Source organism: Arachis duranensis, chromosome 6, assembly GCF_000817695.3.
Source record: "Arachis duranensis cultivar V14167 chromosome 6, aradu.V14167.gnm2.J7QH, whole genome shotgun sequence".
NCBI classification, from domain to species: Eukaryota; Viridiplantae; Streptophyta; class Magnoliopsida; order Fabales; family Fabaceae; genus Arachis; species Arachis duranensis.
In genome coordinates this window covers 8312057-8337753 of record NC_029777.3, presented here as the reverse complement: position 1 = coordinate 8337753, position 25697 = coordinate 8312057, and the positions used below count along the sequence as shown (strand labels likewise).

Below are 25697 nucleotides of genomic sequence, written 5' to 3'. Positions count from 1 at the left end.
GACACTTTTTTGTCGGATATAAAACCAGATGCACTCTGCCATTTTGACCAACATACTTGGATCCTATCATTTATATCCTGTTCAATCTCTCTATTATACTGTATGATGCACCCAAGATACTTAAAACTTTTAACTTTTCGTAAGATATTTTCTCCAATATTCACCTCTATATTAGAATTTTTCCTTCTCATACCAAATTTACATTCCATATATTCTGTCTTAGTATGACTTATGCGCAGACTATACACTTTTATAATTTTTCTCTATAAATCCAACTATATAACTTAGACAGAGTTAAAATTAGTGTATCAAAGTTAAAATTAATTTTTTTATGTAACTTTTTAATTGATATATATTATATGAACAAAAATTTAGATAACATTAAGGATGATCCAGGAGTCCATATTTTGTTTATTTATCCGTTTGTGAGGGGAAAATGGAAATAGGAGCCACCTGTCACAGGATGAAGAAGCATGTAGCAGTTTGTACAGTGTTCCGAAGATGTACGCATGCCAACGTACTCATTCTCTCTTACTCACCCAACCGATTCACCCTCTTCCTTCTTCTTCGTTTCTTCTTCTCCGTTTTTCTTCTATGCTCCCTAGACTCACCCACAAGCTCAAGCTTCTACACTTACACTCTTTACCTCCTCCTTCTTCCTTTCTTCTTCGTCGCCGCCACTATCCTCCTCAATTTTCCAAATTCCCATACTACCCTTCGTCTTCAGCGCCCTTTCTCCCCCTCAAACTCCCAATGGCATCTTCTTCTTCTTCCTTATCGCATTCGCATCACAAGCACTCCAATCGCCTAGCTTCCGAGCAAAGCCCCTATCTTCTCCAACATGCTCATAACCCCGTAACTACCTCATCTACTTTCTCTCTTTTACTTCTATTCCATTCAATTTTGCTTCTTTCTTCCTTCTTCTTTTCATTTCATTGCTTTCGTTATTCAATTGAAGGTTGATTGGTACCCTTGGGGCGAAGAAGCTTTTGCTGAAGCGCGCAGAAGAGATGTACCTATCTTCTTATCAAGTACTCAGTTATCTTCTCTTTTAACTTCTCCTTGTTTCCTTCCCTCTTTCTTTGTGTAATTAATTAACTGCTGGCTCTTTTTTTGTGCTATTAATGGTGATTCCTTTCGAAGTTGGTTACAGCACATGTCACTGGTATGTACTATATATCACTGAGACACTGATGAAAGTTATTTACATTTTTGGAATCTAAACTGTTTTTGTTCTACTAGGTGTCATGTTATGGAAGTCGAGTCTTTTGAGGATGAAGGAGTAGCCAAGTTGTTGAACGATGGCTTTGTTAGCATTAAGGTAATAATAATTCTAAAATTGGTTCCTTTTTTGGTAATGTGTTATTTCTGGTCTGGCATTCAAATGTGGATATTGCTTAATTCCATATTAATAATTATCTATGCCACAGGTGGATCGAGAGGAGCGACCAGATGTTGATAAGGTGATTTAATTTAAACAAACGGTGCATTTAAAGATACGTTTTTTGCATATATTTCAAAATCAGCAAATATGTTACTTATATCCTAAGTTGTGGAGTATTTTAAGGGGGGAGGGGGAAACAAAAGAATTGCCTTTTATTTTTGTGGAACTAGAGCTCTGGAAGTCACCCTTTTTTGCTTAAATGTTTTGCTTGGTTTCATTGGTAGCATGTGGTTCCCTCTCCCTTTGAATCATCAAGGTGCTTAAAGTGTTCACTCCACCGGTGACAAGGTGCACTAAAAGATTTTCTCTTTTATCAGGTGTACATGACATATGTGCAGGCTTTGTATGGTGGAGGAGGTTGGCCACTAAGTGTGTTTCTTTCGCCTGACTTAAAACCTTTAATGGGTGGAACCTACTTTCCCCCTGAGGATAAGTATGGACGACCTGGCTTTAAAACTATTCTGAGGTAAGAATTATTCCACCGGAAGCTTTTGTCATCAATGTGCTTGGACAAACTAATTTTTTATTAAGGCTTCAGTGAACGTCAATAATTTAAAAATTCAAATCATTATTGTGGCCTTGGAAGTTCCTATTCATGTGTATTCTGCCTGTACTCTCCAGAAAAGTAAAAGAGGCTTGGGATAGCAAGAAGGATTTGCTAGTTAAGAGTGGAGCAGCTGCAATTGAACAGCTTTCTGAGGCATTGTCTGCTAGTTCAGTTTCTGATAAATTGTCCGATGGAGTTCCAGATGATGCATTACGTCTGTGCGCTGAGCAGGTATGGCTTTGACCAAGTAGATAAGAGCAGTTGCACAATCCTGTTTCTTACGTTTGCATGCATCTGGATCTTCTTTTTTTTTTTTTACTAAGTCCTTAATTTATATTGATGACCTTGATTCTTGAGTATCATTCAATCTACTATTTTCTTTATAGCTCTCTGAGACCTATGATTCAAAATTTGGCGGGTTTGGGTCTGCACCTAAATTTCCCAGACCAGTTGAGCCAAACTTGATGTTGTACCACTCCAAGAAATTGGATGATACTGGGAAGTTAGATGGAGCTAATGCAAATCGGGAAATGGTTTTCTTTACCTTGAAATCTATGGCAAAAGGGGGCATTCATGATCATATTGGAGGTGGCTTTCACAGATATAGTGTGGACGAGTGCTGGCATGGTAAGTTTATCTTGGACTGAATCTTTGGTATGTATCTGGTTTGTCTACGGCTGTAGTTCTACTTCTCAATTTCTCTGGTTTAACAGATGCATTCCAATTTTGATTTTTCCACCTTAATTATGATGTTCTTCTGTGCATATTTAATGCTTTTGTTCTGAAATATTCTGGACATTTTAAATTGTTGGGCTGTGATATTTTTGCAGTTCCACATTTCGAGAAGATGCTATATGATCAAGGCCAGATTGCTAATGTTTATTTAGATGCTTTTTCTATCACAAAAGATACCTTCTATTCATGTGTAGCACGGGATATTCTTGATTATTTAAGGAGAGACATGATTGGTCCAGAAGGTGAAATCTTTTCAGCAGAGGATGCTGACAGTGCAGAGACTGAAGGAGCTACAAGAAAAAAGGAGGGAGCATTTTACATATGGTCCCGCAAAGAGGTATTTCATCTGTGTAGTTTTTCCTTAACCTTTTAATTAAGGATAAACAAACTGTAGATCTGAAAAATGCACAAATTTTTCATTCTTCTCCCTAAAATTAAGTCGATTTGGTTATTGGGACCTAAATCATATGGACTCCTGAATCATCTGTTGCTGAAATGGCACAATAATCTGCAGATGCAGTCAGTCAATTGAATATTTTCAAGGAATCAATTAAATCTATTTATTTTATTCAGGCAAGATATTTTTTTTTATCACACAACGTGTTGTTTATCCAATTCCTAGTTACTAACTGATAGTTTTCTAAAATGACAAGCTACCTTCTAGAGTTTGTTACTGCACAAGCATGATTTAGGATAATAAACTTGCTTATTTGTTTGGTTAAAATAGGCCTTTTTTGTGTTCATCTAAATAGAATATTGTTGTTGATCTTGAGTATATGACAGTTCTGCGTAAATTCTTTCGGAAGATGTCTAGCTCTCAGCATCATGGCATTCTGTCCTGCTTTCCTTTTGTGATTTTGTAATTATATCTACAGCATCTCAACATGTAATAGATGTGTTGTAATTTATGATTTGTTGTTTTGCTATATTTGCAGTTGGCTTTCAACCTTTTTTTCCCCCTTTTTGAATATTTGGTTTCAACCATTTTGTTAATTTTAATTTTTGGTTTAGGTTGAAGACATACTTGGAGAGCATGCTGATATTTTTATTGAGCACTATTACATAAAGCAGTCTGGTAACTGTGACCTATCTAGCATGAGCGATCCTCATGATGAATTCAAGGGAAAGAATGTCCTGATTGAGAGAAAAGAATCAAAAGATCCTTCAGAGATCGCATCAAAGTACAGCATGTCCATCGAAACATATAAAGATATTCTTGGTGAATGTAGGCGTAAGCTGTTCGAAGTAAGGTCAAGGCGGGCAAGGCCACATTTGGATGATAAAGTATCCCCTTAAACATGGTTACTAATTTATTTAAGAATCTTCTATGATGATACTGGTTTCAACTTTTTATGTGAGTCTCAAGAGATCCTATGCTTCTAGGTTATTGTATCTTGGAATGGGCTGGCTATCTCATCTTTTGCCAGGGCCTCCAAGATTCTCCTGGGTGAAGCTGAGGGCACTAAGTTCTACTTTCCTGTTGTTGGCACTGAAGTAAGTTTCCCCTTATACAGATGTGTCCATATATGTAGTTAGAGAGCCTTTGATATTTTAGTTTTGCCCTTTTGCTGAATGACTGTTGGTATTTAAAAAGACAGAAGACAGTCTGCTTTTATATCATGGGTGTCTGTAAATTATCCTATCATGGATAAATTTTATATTGTTGTGTTGATCAAAATGGGAATTGGCAGTGAGTTAGTTGGCATTGGCAGTTATAAGGGAATTGTGGATGAAGCTTGTTAAAGGAACACCTGGAGACAATTAGATCCTCTTCTTTTTTTCAGTTTTGAGTAATTGTTAATATATTTAACTTTCTCCTTTTTGTTTTGCAAATTCCAGCCAAAGGAATACATGCAAATTGCGGAAAAAGCAGCATTATTTATTAAGAAGCAACTTCACAATGCTGAAACCCAAAGGCTGAACCATAGTTTCAGAAATTCTCCATCTAAAGCACCTGGTTTCTTGGATGATTATGCTTTTCTGATCTCTGGATTACTTGATCTCTATGAGTTTGGTGGTGGAATCAACTGGCTTCAATGGGCAATTGAATTGCAGGGTACTCAGGTAAAGATTGATCTCTGAATCTGAAAGAAATTTCACAGTGCTTTGCCAGACATCGAGTTCCTCCTGAGATGTATTACTTGCAGGATGCTTTGTTTCTTGATGGGGATGGAGGTGGATATTTCAATAATACTGGGGAAGATACATCAGTTCTTCTCCGTGTGAAAGAAGACCATGATGGGGCAGAACCCTCTGGGAACTCGGTGTCAGCTATAAATCTTATTAGGTTGGCTTCCATTCTTGCTGAAAGTAAGGCTGAGCACTATAAGCGAAATGCAGAGCACCTTCTGGTCCGTAAACTGCCACCTCTTTCCTCCTAGAAAACTTGTTTTCTTCTTTGTACAAGTTCCCAAGGGTGGAAAGTTATTATCACTTGGTAGTTGTCTAAGATTCCCCTTTACATGGTAGTGCAGGCTGTTTTTGAGAAAAGATTGAAAGCTTTGCCTATGGCGGTGCCCCTCATGTGTTGTGCAGCAGATATGCTGCGTGTACCTTCCAGAAAGCAAGTGGTTGTGGTCGGAGAAAGGAATTCTGAGGAATTTGAAAGAATGCTTGCAGCAGCACACGCATCATATGATCCAAACAAAACAGTGAGTATATTTAACTCCTTTGTTGAGTTGATACTGCATATTTCTTTTTGGTTGTCATCAATAACATCTGTGCGGATGTTGGTTGTAGGTTCTTCATATAGACCCCAACAACAAAGAAGAGATGGAATTTTGGGAACAGAATAACAGCAACATTGCTCTGATGGCAAAAAATAACCATGCAGCAAACAAGGCTGTAGCTCTTGTATGCCAAAACTTCACTTGTAGCCCGCCTGTGACTGATCAATCCTCACTTGATGCTTTACTATCCAAAAAATCGTCCTCTTCATCAACATGAGATATCGGTTCTCACAAGTGGATGTTAGCTAAAGCTTAGAAGCCATATTATACACAACTTGTTGGTTCTGACTTCTGTGTCAAATTATTTTCTTCAGTGATATAGAGATTACGCTCGTCTTTTTACTCTCTATGCCAGCATTGTCTTTCAAATTTGATACAGAATGATGGAACTCTGTATATTTTTATAGTTAAGGTTGAATAAAATAGTTATATATTAAGTTTGGTTTAGTTAAATAAGTTTGTACTTCATTTTCCTGGGTGAACTAACACAATAAACTGAATAAAGTCACCATGGCGGGACTAAAAATTGTCTCCAATTCATCTTAGATGTTTGAAAAATGTGAGATCACATTTTACCAAATAAATGAGATGTCACACTTTTTTTTTTTTTCCTAAGATCACATAATTTTTCAGTAGTCAATGCATATTAAATTTGAAAATAAAGAAGAGCATAATTTCCTAAGATATTAAACGAATGGATTATGCTGATTCCGGTCATATTCAGAAGTCCATAAATCTATCTCCAAAGGAAAAAAGGGTCCTTTCTCTGCTAGCTTCTAATTTGCTATCACTTCACACTTCACACTTCCTTTCTGAGACTCTTATCCACTGAGTAGTGAATACCATGAAAGCAATCCAATTCCGTACGCCTAGGTTGTACTATGACACATTTCATCCCACAATCAACTTCCAGATACCATCATCATCATTATCACTCCCTAAACCAATGATCTCCCGCTGCAGCATAGTCCAATCTCACCACCCCAATTTCACAATCTCATACCTGATTGACTCTTGTGGTCTCTCTCCAGACACAGCTGCTCTTACTTCCCAAAAGCTTCACCTTCCTTCTGCTGAAAGACCAGACTCTGTTCTCACCCTTCTCAGGGAGCATGGTTTCACAGATACCCAGATTTCAAACCTCATCAGAAAACGCCCATTGCTCCTCTTAGCAAACCCAGATATCCTCTTGCCAAAGTTTCAATTTTTCCTCTCCATTGGGATTTCCAATACCAACCTCGCAAGAACCCTAACCGCTGACCCAACCCTTTTGACCCGCAGCTTGGAGAAACAGATCATACCCTCTTACAATTTCCTCAAGAGTGTGTTGATTTCTGATGAAAAGGTTGCAGCTTCATTGAAGCGCACATCTTGGGTCTTCCTCGAGGATCACAAGAAGAATCTCGTACCAAACCTCAATCTCCTAAAAGAGATGGATGTTCCTGAATCATGTGTTACGCTATTGCTGACTCATTTCCCGGAGGCATTGATGCAGAAAAAGGAAAACTTTGCAAAGCTTTCTAAGGAGATTAAAGAAATGGGGTTTAATCCAAAAAAGACAACTTTTGTGTTGGCCATTCATGTGCTCTCAGGTGAAGGTAACAAATCCATATATAACCGCTGTTACGAGGTTTATAAGAGGTGGGGTTGGTCAGATGATGACATCCTTACGGCATTCAAGAAGCACCCACATTGTATGATACTTTCAGAGGATAAGATAATGAAGACAATGGATTACTTGGTGAATAAGATGGGTTGGCCTTCAGGGATGATTGTTAGGTGCCCAGTGGTGCTGTTTTTCAGCTTGGAGAAGAGGATTAAACCTAGGTGCTCTGTTGCTAAGGTTTTGTTGATGAAGGGATTGATTAAGAGGAAGTTGAGCTTGTCCACTTTGCTGTTGCCTGATGAGGACAGTTTCTTGGAGAAGTATGTGATCAAGTATGAGCTGCAGGTGCCTCAGTTGTGGAGTGTGTATCAGAAGAAGTTGGATTTTATGAGTGTGATTTGATTTGAGTTTGCAGATAGCTATTGCCCGTATTCTAATCTCGTCTTAAATTTTTACATGATTAATAGAAGTTTACATAATGTGGCCTTGCCTATTTTTTTTTTGGCATCCTGGTTTCTCTGAATGTCTTGTTTGCTATATATGAATGGTGAATGGTATGTGTCAAGTCAAGAGAGTTCAAAAAATGGAAGAATAACAGTTGTCAACTTATACCTGAATTCAATATCACATATGTAGTTAGTGATGTAAAAATGTAATGACAGCACATCCAATGAGAATCCTGATCATAAAATGCCCTAGTTCTTCTGTACACACTGCATTTGTTTAACAGCGAAATACAAAATAATGTTTAGCAGACGAAATAAGAGGCTGTGTTTTTAGACTTAAATTAGCGTATTTTGTATTATTTCTGACAAAGATATTAATAATAAATACAAATTATTTTTTTTATTATTTTCATTAGGTTTATATAATTATATTTTTTATTATTATTTTGTTTTTCAAATTTTTTGTATAAAAAAATAGAATAAATTAAATTTTTATAATTTATTTTAATTTATCATTTAATAAAATAAAAAATACTAATTTTTTTTATTTTGTTCTCAATATCTTATCCTATTCTATTATCAAAACTAAATATATTTTAAGAAACATACATCCGAATTAAGAGTCAAAATAATTCCAAAAAAAATTATTCGAGAATTAATTTACTCCTCAAAAAATAAGATATCTCCAATTAGTCTATAAAAAAATACAATCTAAATCAAATTAGTTTTTTTATTAATTAAATAATAATGTATTATGTTAAGTATTATGTGTCATTTAAATATAAAAAACACAAAATAACTTTAAAAATATATTATAATATAGAACTTTAAAATAATTCACTAAATAAAATGAACCTTTTTTCATGAGTATTTAAAATGTTCTTATCCTAGCATAATTTTTTGATAAAAGAACTGCATGAGTAAGCTCCTTGTTCTTTGTGCTCCTAACATCATCCACATAGAGATAAACAACTGAAGCTGAAATTGGTAACAATTTCGGAATTTTCTCTGAAAAAGGATCAAGAAAATGGTGGAACAGAGGAAGCCTCTCGTTCTCTCTTCCACCAAACACCTCATCAATTCCTTGTTGAGCTCTTCCCCAAGCAACGACCCTGCAACCGCCACCGCCACTACCATTCCCCTCTTCCAATTACCTGTGGGGATTCTCCGATTCTCCGACCACCCGAATCACCATCCCCAACTACCTTCTCTTGACGATTCTGCCCTTGTTGGCCTCTCCACTTTACTTCTTAAGAGGCTCTCTGTCACTTCTGGTTCACTGGTAATCCACACTCACTCGCTCCTCTAAACTTTAACTTCAATTCTGATACCCCTTTATCGAATTAAATCTCTTCGATGTTAAAAGAATTGTTTTTTGGGATAAATTTTGTGTTTTTTATTCATTAATTTCTTTTTAGGTTCTGGTGAAGAATGCTGAGATGGGTGTGCAGAGGGTTGCTGTGGCCATTGCTCTTGATCCTCCAGGAACTACTACTACACTTGAGCCTGATTCTGATTTGAATTTATCATCATCTTCTTCTCATCCTGCCAGAGTAATGCTTGTGTTTCCTTCTTGTGATTTCCCTGCTAGTGGGGCCGTGTTGTTTGATCATGAAGTTGCTTATTTGTCTCCACTTTTAGCATTTAATCTAAATTTGCACATGTCATGCTTAAAATCCATTCTACAACATGGGGAGGACACTTTAGCTTCTTATTTCAAGCCCCAATTTTGTAATGAGGATGCTGCAAAAAGCAGTGAGGATTATGTTATCAATGTTGAGTTGGCACCTTTTGCCCAAGCTCTTAGGTTTGCATCACATTTGAGGGTTTCTTTTGTGAAGATGCCAGAATGTGGCATCCTTGAATCTATCAGAGAAAGTTCACCTATTGAATCTAAAGAACGGCAAGACATGATTGACTTAGCATTACAAAAGTACTTCGAAGTCGATAGATATTTGTCAAGAGGAGATGTTTTTGGGATTAACATAAACTGGAAATGCAATTCAACTATTTGCATTCCGTGCAACCAAAAATCAGATAAGAAAAATGACAGTAACCTTATCTACTTCAAGGTATATTTAGTTCATTTTTTTCCCCATAAATCTCAAGAAATATGTCAGGTTCTTGTTAGAGTGTAACTTATATCCTCAGGTCATTGCTATGGAACCATCAGATGAACCGTTCCTTCGAGTCAATAAAACCTCAACTGCTCTGGTCCTAGGAGGGAGTTCACCATCCGCCCTTCCTCCAGATTTGTTAATTGCTGGACCAGAAGGACCTGTGCCGTTGCAAGGAGACACAGTAAAGATATTGGGTTCAATACTTACACCAACTTTCTGTCCATCGGCCCTTTCTTCGAAATTTAGAATTTCAGTTCTATTGTATGGCTTGGCAGGTGTGTTCTCCGTTGCCTTATACCCTACTTTCCATGTGAATCACCATTTGTATTCTGTTATTTTTCTTATTTGAAATAAATATACCTGGTTTGAGAAGTCACGTGGTGTTGTTTGAATTCATTGATGGCCTATATTGTATTTCTGATCAACAGAATTATGCAGGTTGTGGGAAGAGAACTGTAGTTAGATATGTTGCTCGTCGACTGGGCTTGCATGTGGTGGAATATAACTGTCATGATCTGATGGCGTCTGAAAGAAAATCTATTGCTTTGGCTCAAGCTTTCAAGACAGCTCAAAGGTGTATTTTGAAACTACAAGTACATATATGTAGCTAACTATGTATATATATTAAGCTGATTGCCTGTCTAAGGCTAAGAGGAATTTACTTCTTTGAATATGTTTTCTGATTTTTATGCACTTCTGGGATGTGATTGTTACAGATACTCACCAGCAATACTTCTTCTACGGCATTTTGATGTTTTTCGAGATTCACCTTCTCCCGATGGTTCACTAAATGATCAAAGAGGCAATACATCTGAAGTAGCATCTGTTATCAGGAGATTCACTGAACCAATTAGTGAACATGATAGCAACTCCAGGGGAAAATCAAATGGTGAATTTGTAAGATTTAACTTAAATGAATGTTGTTGTTATTCTTTGATGATTACCCTCTAGTTAAACCTTAAATCTTTATCATATTACAAATCAGAGAAAGAAGTAAAACAAGATAACATCAAAAGAAGCAACAGGCCAGATAAATAATACATAGTTTTCGCAGTTTCCATAACAGGAAAAAGAATCTAATGAAAGTGAAACAGCTTGTGGGAACTCTATTAAGTTGTGGCAACCTCTACCATTTCTTTTTTTTTATTTCTAATATATAGGATTACAAAGATATTTACTTTTGCAACATGCTGGTGAAGGTTGAGAAGAATGTTGAGAAAACAAGCGTGCATCAAATCCTCTTGATTGCTGCTGCTGACAGCTCAGAAGGTCTACCTCCAACTATCAGACGCTGCTTTAGCCATGAAATAAGTATGGGACCTTTGACTGAAGAGCAAAGGACTGAAATGTTATCCCACTCACTTCAAAGTGTTTCTGGACTCCTCTCTGATGTAAGTTTGGAATGAAGCTTCATCTTGTGTAAACCTTCTTTTGCTTCTTTTTACTTGTGGCATTGCCAATGCCAGTTCTCTCTAAATTTCAAAACTTAATTAAACTGATTTAAAAATTAAGTTATGAATAAATGATATTGAAAGCAAGGAGTGGGCAGAAGAGTTGGGCCATGTGATTAATTTAAAATTTAAACTTTCTCCTCTCTTTTTTGTTAAAAATTAAATTATAATAGTGGGCTCTTATGCAAAAGAAAAAAATGGGATACTAAATTTAGGATCACCATTTGTATGGTAGTATAGAAATTTTTATCCAAAAAAATATGTATAATATCTCTCAAATTATTAGGACTGGCATTTAATTGCACATTGGACTTCTTTGATTATTACTGCTGAATTTGATCAATCACATTGTTGCTTCTTGCAGCCTGATTTGGAGGGTTTTGTAAAAGAAATAGTTGGTCAAACATCTGGTTTTATGCCTAGGGATATGTGTGCTCTAATTGCTGATGCTGGTGCCAACTTATTTCCCAGGAACGATACTGAAATGGACAAGCATAGGTTTGAGGATATAGATGCTTCTTCTAGTTCCAAAATGACACAGGAGAAGGAGAAAGTTTCACCTCAAATTCCTAGGAAGGAAGATTTAATGAATGCTTTAGAACGATCAAAGAAAAGAAATGCATCAGCATTGGGAACTCCAAAAGTAAATTAAACTGCTATTGTTTTATCAATGAAGAGTGCACACATTAGCTCATTATTTGTCTTCGAGATGAAAACTTTTCCTAACTTCATGGAGATATTAAGCATGGAACTGATTTGCAGGTTCCCAATGTGAAATGGGAAGATGTCGGTGGGCTTGAAGAAGTCAAAAAATCAATCCTAGATACTGTTCAGGTGAGCTTCTTGTGTGGCATAACTATCAATTTTTACATCTTTCTTCTTATAAAAGCACAACTCCACCCTTTTATGTCGGAGACAAAGCAACTTGAACATATATTCAGTAAAACTTGTGTTTAAATGTTCAACATTGTATATTAATCATTAGGTTGTCATATTTGTAAGTTGGTTGAGTTGAAGTCCATTCAAGTTTCTATTCAGGTATAAAAATAAAAGTTAAAAGAGAGAAATGAGGAGCTTTTGAAGAGTCTAGCCTACCTCCTAAGGTTTGACATGGAAGCTATGAAAGTGCAAATTCTGTTAAAATGGATATTGAAGAGACTTTCTCTGCTATCTATCATCTCAGTTTATTTAGCATATCTTAGCTTTTTCTATTTGATGGAAAATAATATGCTTCTCCTTCAAGTCATTTTTTTTTTTTTGTTTAAGAACATTGTCAGGCTTGTTTCTTATATATTGTTGTATTTATCTTGTTAAATGATAAGCAAGCTCGGATATACTGTTTATGTTTGTAGTTTCAGAATATCTAATTGTTCTGAATTTCATATTTTTAGTTGCCCCTCCTGCATAAAGATCTTTTTGCATCTGGATTACGCAAGAGATCCGGCGTTCTTCTGTACGGTCCTCCTGGAACTGGCAAAGTAAGTTGCAGTGTACCCGTTGATGACAATATTCAACCTGTCTTTTACATTTTTTCCCCTCACTGAAGTTTTCTGACTCCATTCTATTTTCAATTATTTTTATTGCATTTCAGACATTATTAGCAAAAGCTGTTGCTACTGAATGTTCCTTAAATTTTCTTAGTGTAAAAGGTCCTGAACTGATAAACATGTACATCGGAGAGTCTGAGAAGAATGTTAGAGACATTTTCCAGAAGGTATAGCTCTAGTTTTGCCAATTTTATCTCTGAAATGGACCGTTTTCATAGCATATTTGAATGTTTTAAACTTTCAATGTAATTCACAGGCCAGATCAGCACGTCCATGTGTTATCTTCTTCGATGAGCTTGATTCTCTCGCCCCAGCTCGGGGTGCTTCTGGAGATTCTGGGGGCGTTATGGACAGGGTGGTTTCTCAGGTATTTATTTACCTTTTCTAAGCAATGCCATGTTTGTAGAAACCCTTCCCCGAGTTTCCTAATGCAATATGTTTCCCTTGCTAATAGATGCTAGCCGAGATCGATGGCTTAAGTGATTCGACGCAGGTTTTATTCTCTTTCTGGAAATTTTATTTTAGCATTCATGTGATATTTTATTTTCCTTCTAATAAATGGTATCTCTCTATGTGCCCTACTAGGATCTGTTTATTATTGGTGCAAGTAATAGACCGGATTTGATAGATCCGGCACTTCTACGGCCCGGTAGATTTGATAAGCTTCTATATGTTGGAGTTAACTCCGATGCGTCTTATAGGGAGCGGTAAGCACTCTACTTTTCCAGTTCTCTGTTTGGTGAAGAATCTATTATTTGATATCTTTTGTGATAGATTGTTATGCACTTCTAATATCGAACTTTCCCAGGGTCTTGAAAGCACTAACTCGAAAGTTCAAGTTGCATGAAGATGTCTCACTGTACTCTATAGCGAAAAAATGCCCGCCGAACTTCACCGGAGCTGACATGTATGCATTGTGTGCAGACGCCTGGTTCCATGCCGCGAAGCGCAAGGTTAGTACCCCAAGATCATTGGATCTGCACCCATGATTCTGTGATTTAGACTGTACTGATCCTTGGTGATTTTTGTCTAGGTTTCGAGCACAAATCCGGAGTCTTCCAGCCAAGATAGTGAAGCAGATTCTGTAGTTGTTGAATACAGTGATTTTGTCCAGGTATCTTGAATCCCCCCACCCCAAAAACCAAAAAAATTGGTCACCCATGGTTCAAAGTTCAAACTTTGAAGCATTTTTCCTACTGATATTGTGACTGCCATTTCCTGAAAATTTCAGGTCTTAGTAGAGCTGTCTCCTTCCCTCTCCATGGCTGAGCTCCAGAAGTATGAGAAACTTAGAGATCAGTTTGAGGGCACCTCTAAATAATTTCTCTTCTTACATTCTTGTTTTTTCATGCAAATTATAAGCTGTTTTTGGCGACAGTTGAAAAGTGTTATTAAATTAAAGTAATAAATTTTCAATATATGAAAACACTTTAATTTAAAAAATAAAAGTAAAAAGTGTTGTAAAAATATAAAAAAGATATAATTTTAATTTTAATAATATTTTTGAAGAGTCGACAAAGTTGTATTAGTGCTCTAGTCACAATAGACTAGACTGCAACTATTTCTATAAGAAATGTATATATTACATACCTGATAGGCACAGGTCTTATATTTGGCTACCAACTACATAAGCTCATTGCCACGTTTAGATGATGAACAACTCATTGTAAACATGTTTCCGTGAATTATCGTCATTATTTTATTCCTTTTCTTTATTATGAAGACGCTTTGATATCATTGATATGTCATGCTCACGGTTGATTCTTATTTATTGAAGATAAGTAGTTTATAAATATTTGTATGAGAGTATAAAAGTTATAAAGTTCATTTTAGTACGATATTATGATATTTTAAAAAATATTGTTAAAATTAAAGTAATATTTTTTTTATTGTTAAACAATATTTTTTTAAGAAGTGTTACTTAAAAAAAGTATTATCAAAATATATAAAAAAAATGTGATTTTAATTTTAACAATACTTACATAGTCATCGTAACATATCGTGACGTAACATATTCATACTAGAATATATAAAATTATAAATTATATATTTAATATCACTTCATATAATTTACTTAAGGTTATCAGCACTTGTTCACTTTTACTGGACAATCTTCTTAGTTACTAAATAAGAAAATAGTTGTTATATATACAAGTTTTTTTTTTGGCAACTAAGTCTAATTAAGTTGGCTTAAACTCAATAAAAGTTAACTTTAGATTAGATAGCGTGTAAACATGTGCTCCCGCAATTGTTCAATAGCGCGTACATTAATATGAAAAATGCTTTTTCTCCCTTGATCAAAATTGAAACTATAACCAAGTTGGGTTGGTCTAGTGGTTAGCTCACTAGTCCGCTTAAGCAAGTGTCTATATTAAAGTACATATTATTGTTCTCATTATACTGTTCATTTGGTGATAACATTGTTAGGTCGGTGTAAAAATGTTACGTAGTATTTCTTATATAGTTTAACATATATCTGCATAAGTTTGAGGAATTTGAATGTGTTTTTTGTGCATGTTTGAGTGTTTGCATGTTTTGAACTGAGTTCGTGTGTAGTAATCAATAACAACTTTCGGTGTATTTTGTCTGAATTGATATGCATTTGGTGTTGTTATCCTCTTTTTGTTGTAACTAGACAACAAAATGTTGTTGTAGTATTTTTTATGTTATTTTGTGCATGTTGAGTGATTTGCATGTGTTTGAGAGATTTTGGTCATGGATTTGTTGTAACTAACCTATAGAAATTTGTTGCAGCGCTTTTGGTATCATTTTGTACATGTTTAATTGAGTTGCATGTCTTTTTGAACTAACATGCTGTGATGTAATCAAGAAATAATAGCGGTGTATTTAGTTTGTCTTTTGGTGTATTTCATGTGAATTGAGGTGCACTTGGTGTTGTTGTCCTCTTTTTGTTATAACTAGGCAACATAATATTGTTGTAGTATTTCTGATATTTTTTTGCATGTTTGAGTGACTTGTATGTGTTTTTGTCTATTTTTGAAGAATTTTGTTCATGGACTTGTTGTAATTAGCCCATAGAATTTTGTTGTAGTGCTTCTGGTATCATTTTGTGCATTTTGATTGATTTACATGTCTTTTTGAACTGACATTATATGATGCAATCAAGAAATAATAGTGGTATATTTGGTTTGTGTTTCAGTGTATTCCATATGAATTGAGGTGAACATGGTGTTGTTTTTACCTATTAACCTAATTTTTTATTCCTTATAAAACAATAACAATCAAGAAAGTTGTTGAGAGGAGTACCATAAAAAAAGAAGGACCAAAATATAATGTAAGCATATATATGTTAGAGCAACTCTATTTTTTTGTATAAATATAATTATGTAACATAATTTTCATTTATTTACAAAAAACTCGCGATTTGAGATATTCCACAAGATCTATTTATGATATATTCTACAACATGAACAATGATAAGAAAGCTATTTTCGAAGAATTGGGATTTGCTGCTGTAACGCATATACCAGTTAGGAGTGGCAAACGGGCCTAAACCCGCCGGATCGGCCCGTGTAACCTGCCAAAAAAAGCGGGCTGGGCTGGAAAATTGGGACCGCCTAACCCGCACCGCTTAAACGGCGGGCTTTGGCGGCGCAGGGGTATTTTTATAATTTTTTTGCCAAAACCTAACTTTTCCCAACCCAACTTACAAGAGAATGAAGATGAAAATTGAGTGTTTTGAATTATATTTATTTTTTTAGAGACAATATTTATAATTATGTTTTGGATTATGTTTATTTTGTTTTGGGAACAATATTTATAATTATGCTTTGGATGAAAACTTGGTTTATAATTATATTTATTAGATATTTATAATTACAAAGACTTTAATGTTTGTGAATATAAAAATTGAATTATCTGTGCAATGTATAGTTAAAACAAACACATACTTTGTATCTTTGTAAATATTCAATCTAAGCTTTTCATATAATTTCTTTGCAAAATTAAACTTTTATGAAACTGTCTGTACTGTATTGAAATCCTGTTAATCTAAATGAATCCAGGTTCACAGAAATGCAGAAAAAGAAGAATTATTTTTGTAACACACCAAAAACTATTCAAATAAACAACAAGAATGCTTATAGTTTTTTCTATAAATTTTCATCAGAAGATATAAAAATTGTGTAGGTTGAATTTCCACACTTCTTAACTATTGAATTGTCTGTGTACTATATATTTAAAATAAATAAATCTCTTGAAAATTTTGAAAAAACTAATCTGAAAACAAACAGTAATATGGTAAAATGGAATAAAACAAGAAAATATAAAAAGTAAACTTCATTTTCATATTAAAAAAAACATCACACAGAAACTGAAAATACACCGAAAGCATTTCCAAAATAAACCAATTTATAATTTCAAATGCACTGAAACTGGAAACGAAATAGATTTATCAAAATAATAATTCAGATTCAGAATAGATTTATCAAAATAATAATTCAGATTCAGAACTCCTACATTACATTCAAATTCAAACTGTCAACCATGAACAACAATTTTCACAAACAAAAACAAAATTATTCAACTACAAAATCATAAACTACTAACGAACTACATTTATTAGATTCGAACCACACCTTAACCACTTGATTAAATTCAAAGCAATAATCCAATTCGCACTAGTTCAATTGACCGTCTAAACTTGAAAATACACCAAAAGCATTTTCAAAATAAACCAAATTATACTTCCAAATGCACTGAAACTGGAAAAGAAACAGGTTCATCAAAATAATAATTCAGATTTAAAACTCCTACATTACATTCAAATTCAAATCATTAACCATGAACATCAATTTTCACAAACAAAAATAAAATTATTCAATTACAGAATCATAAACTACTAACGAACTACATTAACTAAATTGGAACTACACTTCAGCCACTTGATTCGATTCAAAACAATAATCTAATTCGTTCTGGTTCAATTGACAGTTTGAACTTGAATCATTTATTGTCTTCGAAAATAAAATATCTGTTCTTCCACTGCTTGATTTTAAAAAATTTGATCCAAATATTCAAATAAGACAAAAGAGCTTGATCTTGAACGAAGAGAATGTAGAAAACAAAGAGAACACAGAAAGAAAAAGAATAAAGAAAATGCAGAAAAGAAAAAAACGTAGAAAATGCTGAAAATGCTGAAAATTTTCGAAAAAGAAAATGAAATCCGCATGAAAAAAGCAATTATATATATTCGTGCATTAAGTCAAAAGTTCGTTAGAAGTAGTGTTGTGTGGAGGTAAATTAGGTTTTTAGACATAAAAAAGAAAGAAAGAAAAGATGAAAAAAACCTAATGGATTTCCAATTTATGCAAAATGCTTTTCTTTCAATTTCGAATTTCTAAAATGTCCAAGATATGTGTTACATCTTCTATCCGAAAATCTTCTATTTTCATAAGGTTTTCGTGACTGGTATTAAAAAGGTCCAATAATGTATGTATATTGGACCTTTTGAGACAATTATATATCATGGGAGGTAATTCTAATTGGTCAATAAAAAAAGATTTTAATTCTATCTCTTTTTTGTTTTTTCTTAGTTTAGCCAGTGTATCATGAAAAGTAAAACTGGGTAAAATAACTTTGTGTTGATTTTTTTCTAATTTCAAGTTTTCTTCTCCCGCATATAAAAAATGAATAAATAGGTCAATTAAATTATGAGAGGCTTCATAAAATGCTTCTTTAAGAGTTAAACTTCCATTTGTCCATATTTTAAAAAAGAATATTTTTTGTTTTTCATTCTCATTTACATAAAAATGAATTTGGTTAAATAATTTGAATATAGAGATTAATTAATAAGAAAAATGGTCATTTCAGTTTTTATGCAAAAATATAATATAAAAAAATGTATTCAATGGTTTTAGTTTAATAAGATTCACATAATGAAACTCACGGCAACGGGGCATTCCTCTTTCATTTTCTTTGGGACATAGAGGATGTCTTTTTCCTTCTTTTCTTTTTCTATTTTTTTTTTCGGTTGCAACCATAGTTTCGTGCCCTACTCTTATCAATTATTTTTTGTCAAGAAATATAAAGAAATATCACATTTTATATTCTTACTAGGATATGTATATGTGTTATGTATGAGATGATATATAAAAATATATAAAATATTTTTTTTTAAAAATTAAAACACGCAAAATGACTTTTGTTATAAAAATATTTACAAAATTAATTAAACTTAAAATTTAACTATTTTTAATATTAAAAACATTAAAATCAATGAGTAATAATTTTATTTTTTTCAAAGTATAACAATTACTTATTAATAATAACATATAGTTTGTTATTAAATTAAAATATTAACTCTTATGTTAAAATTGATTTGAGCAAGTACAATTTAACATGAGATAAAGTTTATCTTTGAATTACCTTTTTCATATCATAACAAAAAAATTATTATGAAAAATTATTTTTGATAAAAATTTGTCTAGAATTATTTAATATTTTAGTATCATATTTGTTAGAAATAAGAGAGTAATCTAAAGAAAGTATTGATTATTATTTAGTGTATTCTCCAATGAATACTGATACAATATACAAGGATTTATATAGATTCTAGAAGAATTAAAGTAATAAAAGCGTCATAACCGACAATAAATATACAGATATACTAAATAAATATAATTGATGCTAATTGATCTAATTGACCCTAATTATACTCTAACATCTCCCCTCAAACTCGAGTGGGGGCTAAGGATACCATCTTGAGTTTGGACACTAAAGTCCAAAAACGAGTAGGATGATGAGCCTTCATGAAGATATTAGCAGTCTGATCCAGAGTCCCAACATCTACAAGACGAACGACATTTATAAGGAGACATTGCTGAACAAAGTGACAATCAATCTCAATGTGTTTGGTACATTCATGAAAAACATTATTATGGGCAATCTGATTAGCACAGTGGTTGTCACAATAAACATCAGTTGAGAACGACTGAGTGGCATCCATGTCTTCGAGAAGCCAACGAATCAATATAACATCGGCAATGGTGTCAGCGAGAGCACGATATTCAGCTTCAGTGCTTGATCGAGCAGCAAACGTTTACTTCATGGCTTGCCAAGAAATAAGAGAGCCTCCAAGAAATAAACAATAACCAGTAGTAGAACGACGATCAGTGGGATCACCAGCCCAATCAGCATCTAAGTATGCTTAAAGGGTTAAAGATGAATGAGCAAAAAAATGAAGCCTATGAAACAAAGTGCCTTTGATGTAGCGAAGAATGCGAAGAACTGCCGCATAATGAGTAGTACGAGGAGCTAACAAGAACTGGATAAGAACATGAAAAGGATAGGCGAAGTCTGGTCGTGTGACAGTCAAGTAGACAAGACCTCCAACTAACTATCAATAAAGAGTAGGATTATCCAAAATAGTGCCATCCAAAGGAGTAAACCGAACATTAGGCTCAAGAGAAGTAGACTCAGTGCGACTATTTGTAATTCCAACTCGAGCAAGAAGATCAAAAGCATACTTAGTTTGAGAGAGATAGATACCGTCATCAGATGATATGACTTCAAGATCAAGAAAATAACTGAGAGAACCAAGATCTTTCATCTCAAAATGTGGTGAAAAGGATGCTTTAAGATCAGTGATACCATTAATATCATCTCCAGTAATGAGCATGTCATCAACATAGAAAAGTAGAAGAATAACCCTACATTTACTTTTACGAATAAAGAGAGAATTCTCATAAGGGTTGCAAGTGAAATCGAAATTACATATAGTGGTGTTAAACTTTTCAAACCATTTACGAGGAGCTTGCTTCAGACCATAAAGTGCCTTACGAAGAAAACATACTTTGCTAGAAGAACAAGGATATCCTGCTGGTGGTTTTATATAAACCTTCTTTTTCAAATTCCCATTAAAAAATGCATTCTTCATATCCATCTGAGTGAGAGACCATTTTCTGACCGCAACAATGGCAAGGAGAGCACGAACAGAAGTGAGACGAGCAACAGGAGCAAAATTTTTTTCATAATCAATACCATACTTTTGCATACATCCTTGAGCAACCAATCATGCTTTATGACGTTCAATAAAACCATCAAAGTGAGTCTTTATCTTTTATACCCATCTACTATCCATAATTTCTTGATCAGAAAGAGGATTAACCAAGTCCCAAGTGTTTACTTTTTCTAGTGCTTGGATTTCTTCTTGCATCGCTTGCTGCCAATTTGGATTGGTGGAGGCTTCTCGGAATGACTTAAGTTCATGGTGATGAAGAATAGTAGAAAAATAATGATAATCAAGAAGATGAGGATGTGAATTTTTTACTCTAGAAGAATGAGTGGAGGGAGGAGGCAAAACAGCAGGAGCAAGATCATCGTCCGGTCTGGAATCATCGGGAGGTGGAGATGGCAAAAAAGTGAGAAGCCCGAGAGGTTGACTTGATACAGAACATGTATTATCATCACTAGAAAAAAGATCAACATTAGAGTTAGTGAAAAATGGTAACTGAATAGAGGGAATAGACTCAAATGAGGAGAAAGTAGAGAACATGTGATGCTCCCACAATACAACATTCTGAGATATACGAATACATTGAGAGATAGGATCCCAACAACGATTATCTTTGTGTTTAGTTCCATAACCAAGGACCCGTGGTTCAAGTTTATTATGTTCATGAGGCTAAAGAAGAAAAAAACAGACACAACTAAAAACTCGAAAAGAGGTGTAATATGAAGAAGTATGATGAAGACGCTCAAAAGGAGTAATGTTACCAAGAACAAAAGAAGGAAGTCTATTGATAATATATATGGACAGCAGTGAGAACAATTTTACCCCAAGTACGCTCAAGACACGAAGAAGAAATAAGCATTACACGAATAAAGTCAAGAATATGACAGTATTTGTGTTCAATCCGTCCATTTTGTTGAGACGTACTAGGGCAAGAAAACTCAGATAAGTACCCTATTCAGCAAGAAAATTTAAAAGTTTGAGTCACGGTATTCCATAGTATTATCGCATTGAAAAAATTTAATGACCTAGGAAAACTGAGTTTTAATCATAGTGGCAAAGTTAATATAAATTTGAGGCAGTTCATGGCAATTAGTCATCAAATAAACCTAAGTAAAACGAGAATAATCATCTATAAATACTATAAAGTATCGAACCCCTCTGGTAGAAATGATAGGAGCGGGACCCCAAACATTAGAGTAGAAAGATCAAAAGGAGAGCAAGCAAAAGATGAATTATTATGAAAAGATAAGGCTGGTTGTTTTACAATTTGATAATAAATGCAATCAAAAGACTCATTAACTTAACCTAAAACACCTTTAGACACAAGAGGACGCAATTTTTCTAAGGAGATGTGGGCAAGATGGTGATACCACAAGTGAAGGGTAGATAGAGAAAAAATAACATAGAGATGTGACGTAAAAGGAACATGAAGATTCTCGAGTTCAAATAATCTTCTGACATTACATCCAGTCATGATTATCTGTCCCGTCCGATCCTGCACGTGACAACCAAAAATAGAAAAATTGACATCAAAACTGATATTAAAGTTTAATTTTGGAATAAAATAAGTATCAAGGAGATGAAGATTTGACTGTGAAATAAAACCCTTATGTGTCGCATGCAAGAGGGAATGATCAACAGTGTTGACAGAAAGTGCATTTGTAGTGATAGATAAAGACGAAAAAGGATGACATAAAGGAGACATGTGATTAAAGCAACCAGAATCAAAATACCATTTAGAGTTACCTGGAGGAGTGGAAAGAGCAGCAGGTATTACTAGAAAATGAGAGAAGTTGCTTAAGAAGAGACTCGATGTCAGATGAAGAGACAGAAGGTGGATTGAGAGAAGCATAGTTGTTGGATTCATTAGCAGCAGCAATAACAGTAGAAGCGGGCACCGTCTTAGAGTAGTTGGAATGAGAATGGTACTGGTTCTGATCTGAATGTTGTGGGTGAGTAGGGTAGGTAGTAATCAAGTGTCCCAAGAGCTTTCAATAATGGCAGAACAATTTTGGACATTTGAACCGTTGATCGTTGTCGTAGATCCAACGGTGCTGGTAGCGTCTGGAGAGAGGAAAAACAAGGAAGTGGACAACGACCTTGAGGCGGCATGTCTAGTGGTTTTCGACGATAAGTCTAGACTCGATGAACTCGTAATGACGAGACGAAGACGTTGGTATGGGCGGTGACGAACCAAAACATTGGAAAATTATCAAAAAACAAGGGCAAAAAACACTGTCGGAAGAAAAACAAAAAGGACTATAAACTAATTTCCATGGAGAAAAAAGAAAAACCTACGGTCTTGATACTATGTCAGAAACAAGAGAGTAATATGAAGAAAGTGTTGGCTATTATTCAATGTATTCTCCAATGATACAATATACAAGGGTTTATATAGATGCTAGAAACAAAGCAATAAAAGCGTAGTAACCAACAATAAATATACAGATATACTAAATAAATATAATTGATGCTAATTATTCTAATTGATCCTAATTATACTGTAACAATATTCATTATTGAATCAAAGTAATATGACCAACATTGTTACCTGTTGAAACTTACAAACATATTTTGACTATTCTTGAGTTAAAGTATCTTTATATATACCTAGAAATTGTTTCATATATTTTTGTTGGTTTAAACACCTACCAAAACTGTTAAAGATAAGATGAATATATAATGGAATGCACAATATCTTGTCACAATGATGACATACTTATTGGTCCAAAATAATTTATAATATTTTTTTCTATTTCAATATAGATAATAAAAATTTTACTAAGAGAAAATATGATATAATTTATACTTACTCTTTATACATAAGCAACATTATATATAATTACTCATAATTTCTAAAAAAGAGAGGTAAGCCAAAAAGACAAAAAAAAGAAGACACACATCAGCCTTTGTCGATGTTATTTCATCACATAATTTTTCAAATTAGAAATGAAATTAAATAAGTAAGAAATATAATTTAAACATTAAGAAAACTCAATATGTAAAGAGTTGTGATAATATAACTTGTATGTGATAAAAATGATAAAATTTATAATAAAAATGATAAAAAATTTAAATAAATAGAAGCAAAATAAAAGAAATGGAAGAAATAGAGTACAATAACGAATGATAATGTTTTATAGTTTATAAAAAAAATCAAAGAGTAAAAATAATGCATTATAGGAAGAAAAAAAGTATTACCAAATAGAAGAGTAATTGGTAAAAAATGAGATTTTCTTCTATTATATATATTTTTTATAATAAATAAGTTATGAAATATAGAAATAGGTAAAATAAAAAAGAAAAGAATGAAATTGTGTTTTTTTTTTATAAATTGAAGAAATATTCATAATTATATAATTGATGGTGTGCATATAACTATTAGACAATAAATTACAAAAAAAATATTAATAGAAATATTAGATTTGGTATCAAAATGAAAAAAGAAGTATAAATAATGAATAAAAATCTGAAATCTAAAATCAAAATATTTAATATCAAGAAAAGAATTAAAGAGAAATTTTTGCTAAACAACAAGTCAAATATTAATGTGATAATAAATTGAATCAAATAACATATATTTAAATTAGTTAAATTAAATAATTGATGTAATAAATTAACTATAATTGTTTGGATCATTAAAGTAAGTTGAATAAATATAAAATATATTATAAATATACCATGTAAAAATTATAACACTTTAAAAACTATTAATAAAAATACATAAGATAAAAAAATAAAAATTAAAATAAAATCAAATTATTTATTTCGGTTAAATAAAATAATTATAATGATTAGTTATACTTTTAGTTATAATTAATGTGATCAAATAAAATATTAAATAATTTGATATTTATTTCAATCAAATCAAATAATATCAGAAAATACATTAAAAAATATATCACGTCAACTATGCTATTAATTGAAAAAACTTAATTTTAATAATATATAATAAATAAATAATTTTTTATATAAAATTTAAGAGAATTTATTTTTCCATTCTTAGTTTTATTGTCATCTATATTTTGATTTTTGAGTTTCAACTATTATCATTATTATGGAAAAAAATTACTCATAACTATCACTAACAAGGTTTAATTACTAAAAAAATAATTTATATTTAAATTATTAAAAAAATTTATTTAATAAATATTGAAGGATAAGGACAAAGTTTTTATTATAGATAAATAATAATACCCTTAAATTATGTTCTCAATTTTTCTCGTTCCTGAAATATAAATTATCTCTTTAAAAATGGATTTATTCTTCTAATCAATATTTTTAATTATTAAAAAAATAGGGAGAATAAAATGAATTAATTTCAAAACTTCCAAGACATTGATTAATCAATATTCAATACCACATGATTAATTACTTTTCAAAGTATCAGCCGTTGCAATTTCTTTGACCACACGGTACAGAATTTTAATAGTCAATTTTATTAGCCCAAAAATGGTGAAATTATGCACGTGTCACACAGACGCAGTAAAGCTAAGTCTTGGATTATTAATGGTGTTACTCTATCTTTTTGTGCCAATATCAATATTATTAGTTTTCTTAATCCGTAGGTTGGATGGAATAATTGGAAATGGGATGATGGCATATTCTTTTGTCTGGCCATTTGCTTCGAAAGAGTAATAACATGTATATTCCAACCAACGGTTTATTGGGTTCACTTGTAAATGTGGCAAAATGAAAATCGTTGGAATTCGCATCGCTTTCAACTTCAAATTAAAGGCTCCCAATATTGGCATCAATGGCTACCCCACTCATCATGTGAATAATATTCCTTCATTGTCTTGCTCCTTTTTATCATATGGTCAACGTGGGTAGCATGAACTTTTTACTTTTTAGTTTTAACCACCCTTGGCTCTCTTCTTTTCCATTTTCAATCAGTAATCTTTTTATTTTGATGTACTGTTAAGTGTATAACTATTTTATACGTATATTTAATCACGTTTCATTAATAAAAATTACTCATTTTTATATTAATTGTGTAAATAATTATCTAAAATAATAGTTGTAATTGTACGATTATTAATACATCAAAATTAAACTTAAAAATAATATGTCATAAAGTATTATGATATAAACAAA

The 25697-nt window shown here is 33.0% G+C and overlaps 3 protein-coding genes across 4 annotated transcripts; all 3 read left to right on the top strand.

The window, feature by feature from the left end:
- Positions 1-441: 441 nt before the first annotated feature.
- Positions 442-5981, top strand: LOC107492509 (uncharacterized). Of its 2 annotated transcripts, none has more exons than XM_016113541.3 (15): positions 442-855; positions 959-1031; positions 1144-1165; positions 1243-1321; positions 1431-1463; positions 1762-1910; positions 2066-2222; positions 2378-2618; positions 2822-3063; positions 3738-4010; positions 4110-4220; positions 4566-4790; positions 4874-5077; positions 5201-5377; positions 5466-5981. In XM_016113541.3, exons 1-15 carry the CDS (start codon positions 502-504, stop codon positions 5670-5672), a joined length of 2547 nt encoding a protein of 848 aa, XP_015969027.1. In that variant the 5' UTR covers positions 442-501; the 3' UTR covers positions 5673-5981. The 2 variants fall into 2 exon arrangements, with proteins under 2 accessions (XP_015969027.1, XP_052118810.1); XM_052262850.1 differs by having other exon boundaries at positions 959-1038; positions 1154-1165.
- Positions 5982-6172: 191 nt separating this feature from the next.
- On the top strand, positions 6173-7770 carry LOC107492508 (transcription termination factor MTERF9, chloroplastic). Its single transcript, XM_016113540.3, has one exon. The coding sequence runs from the start codon at positions 6300-6302 to the stop codon at positions 7461-7463; it is 1164 nt and encodes a 387-aa protein (XP_015969026.1). The 5' UTR covers positions 6173-6299; the 3' UTR covers positions 7464-7770.
- Positions 7771-8409: 639 nt separating this feature from the next.
- LOC107492507 (peroxisome biogenesis protein 6) lies at positions 8410-14341 on the top strand. The gene is made up of 16 exons (XM_016113539.3): positions 8410-8789; positions 8926-9579; positions 9659-9902; positions 10066-10201; positions 10344-10524; positions 10827-11018; positions 11443-11721; positions 11841-11912; positions 12470-12556; positions 12670-12792; positions 12882-12992; positions 13080-13118; positions 13211-13332; positions 13434-13578; positions 13659-13739; positions 13857-14341. Exons 1-16 carry the CDS (start codon positions 8535-8537, stop codon positions 13944-13946), a joined length of 2811 nt encoding a protein of 936 aa, XP_015969025.1. The 5' UTR covers positions 8410-8534; the 3' UTR covers positions 13947-14341.
- Positions 14342-25697: the final 11356 nt, after the last annotated feature.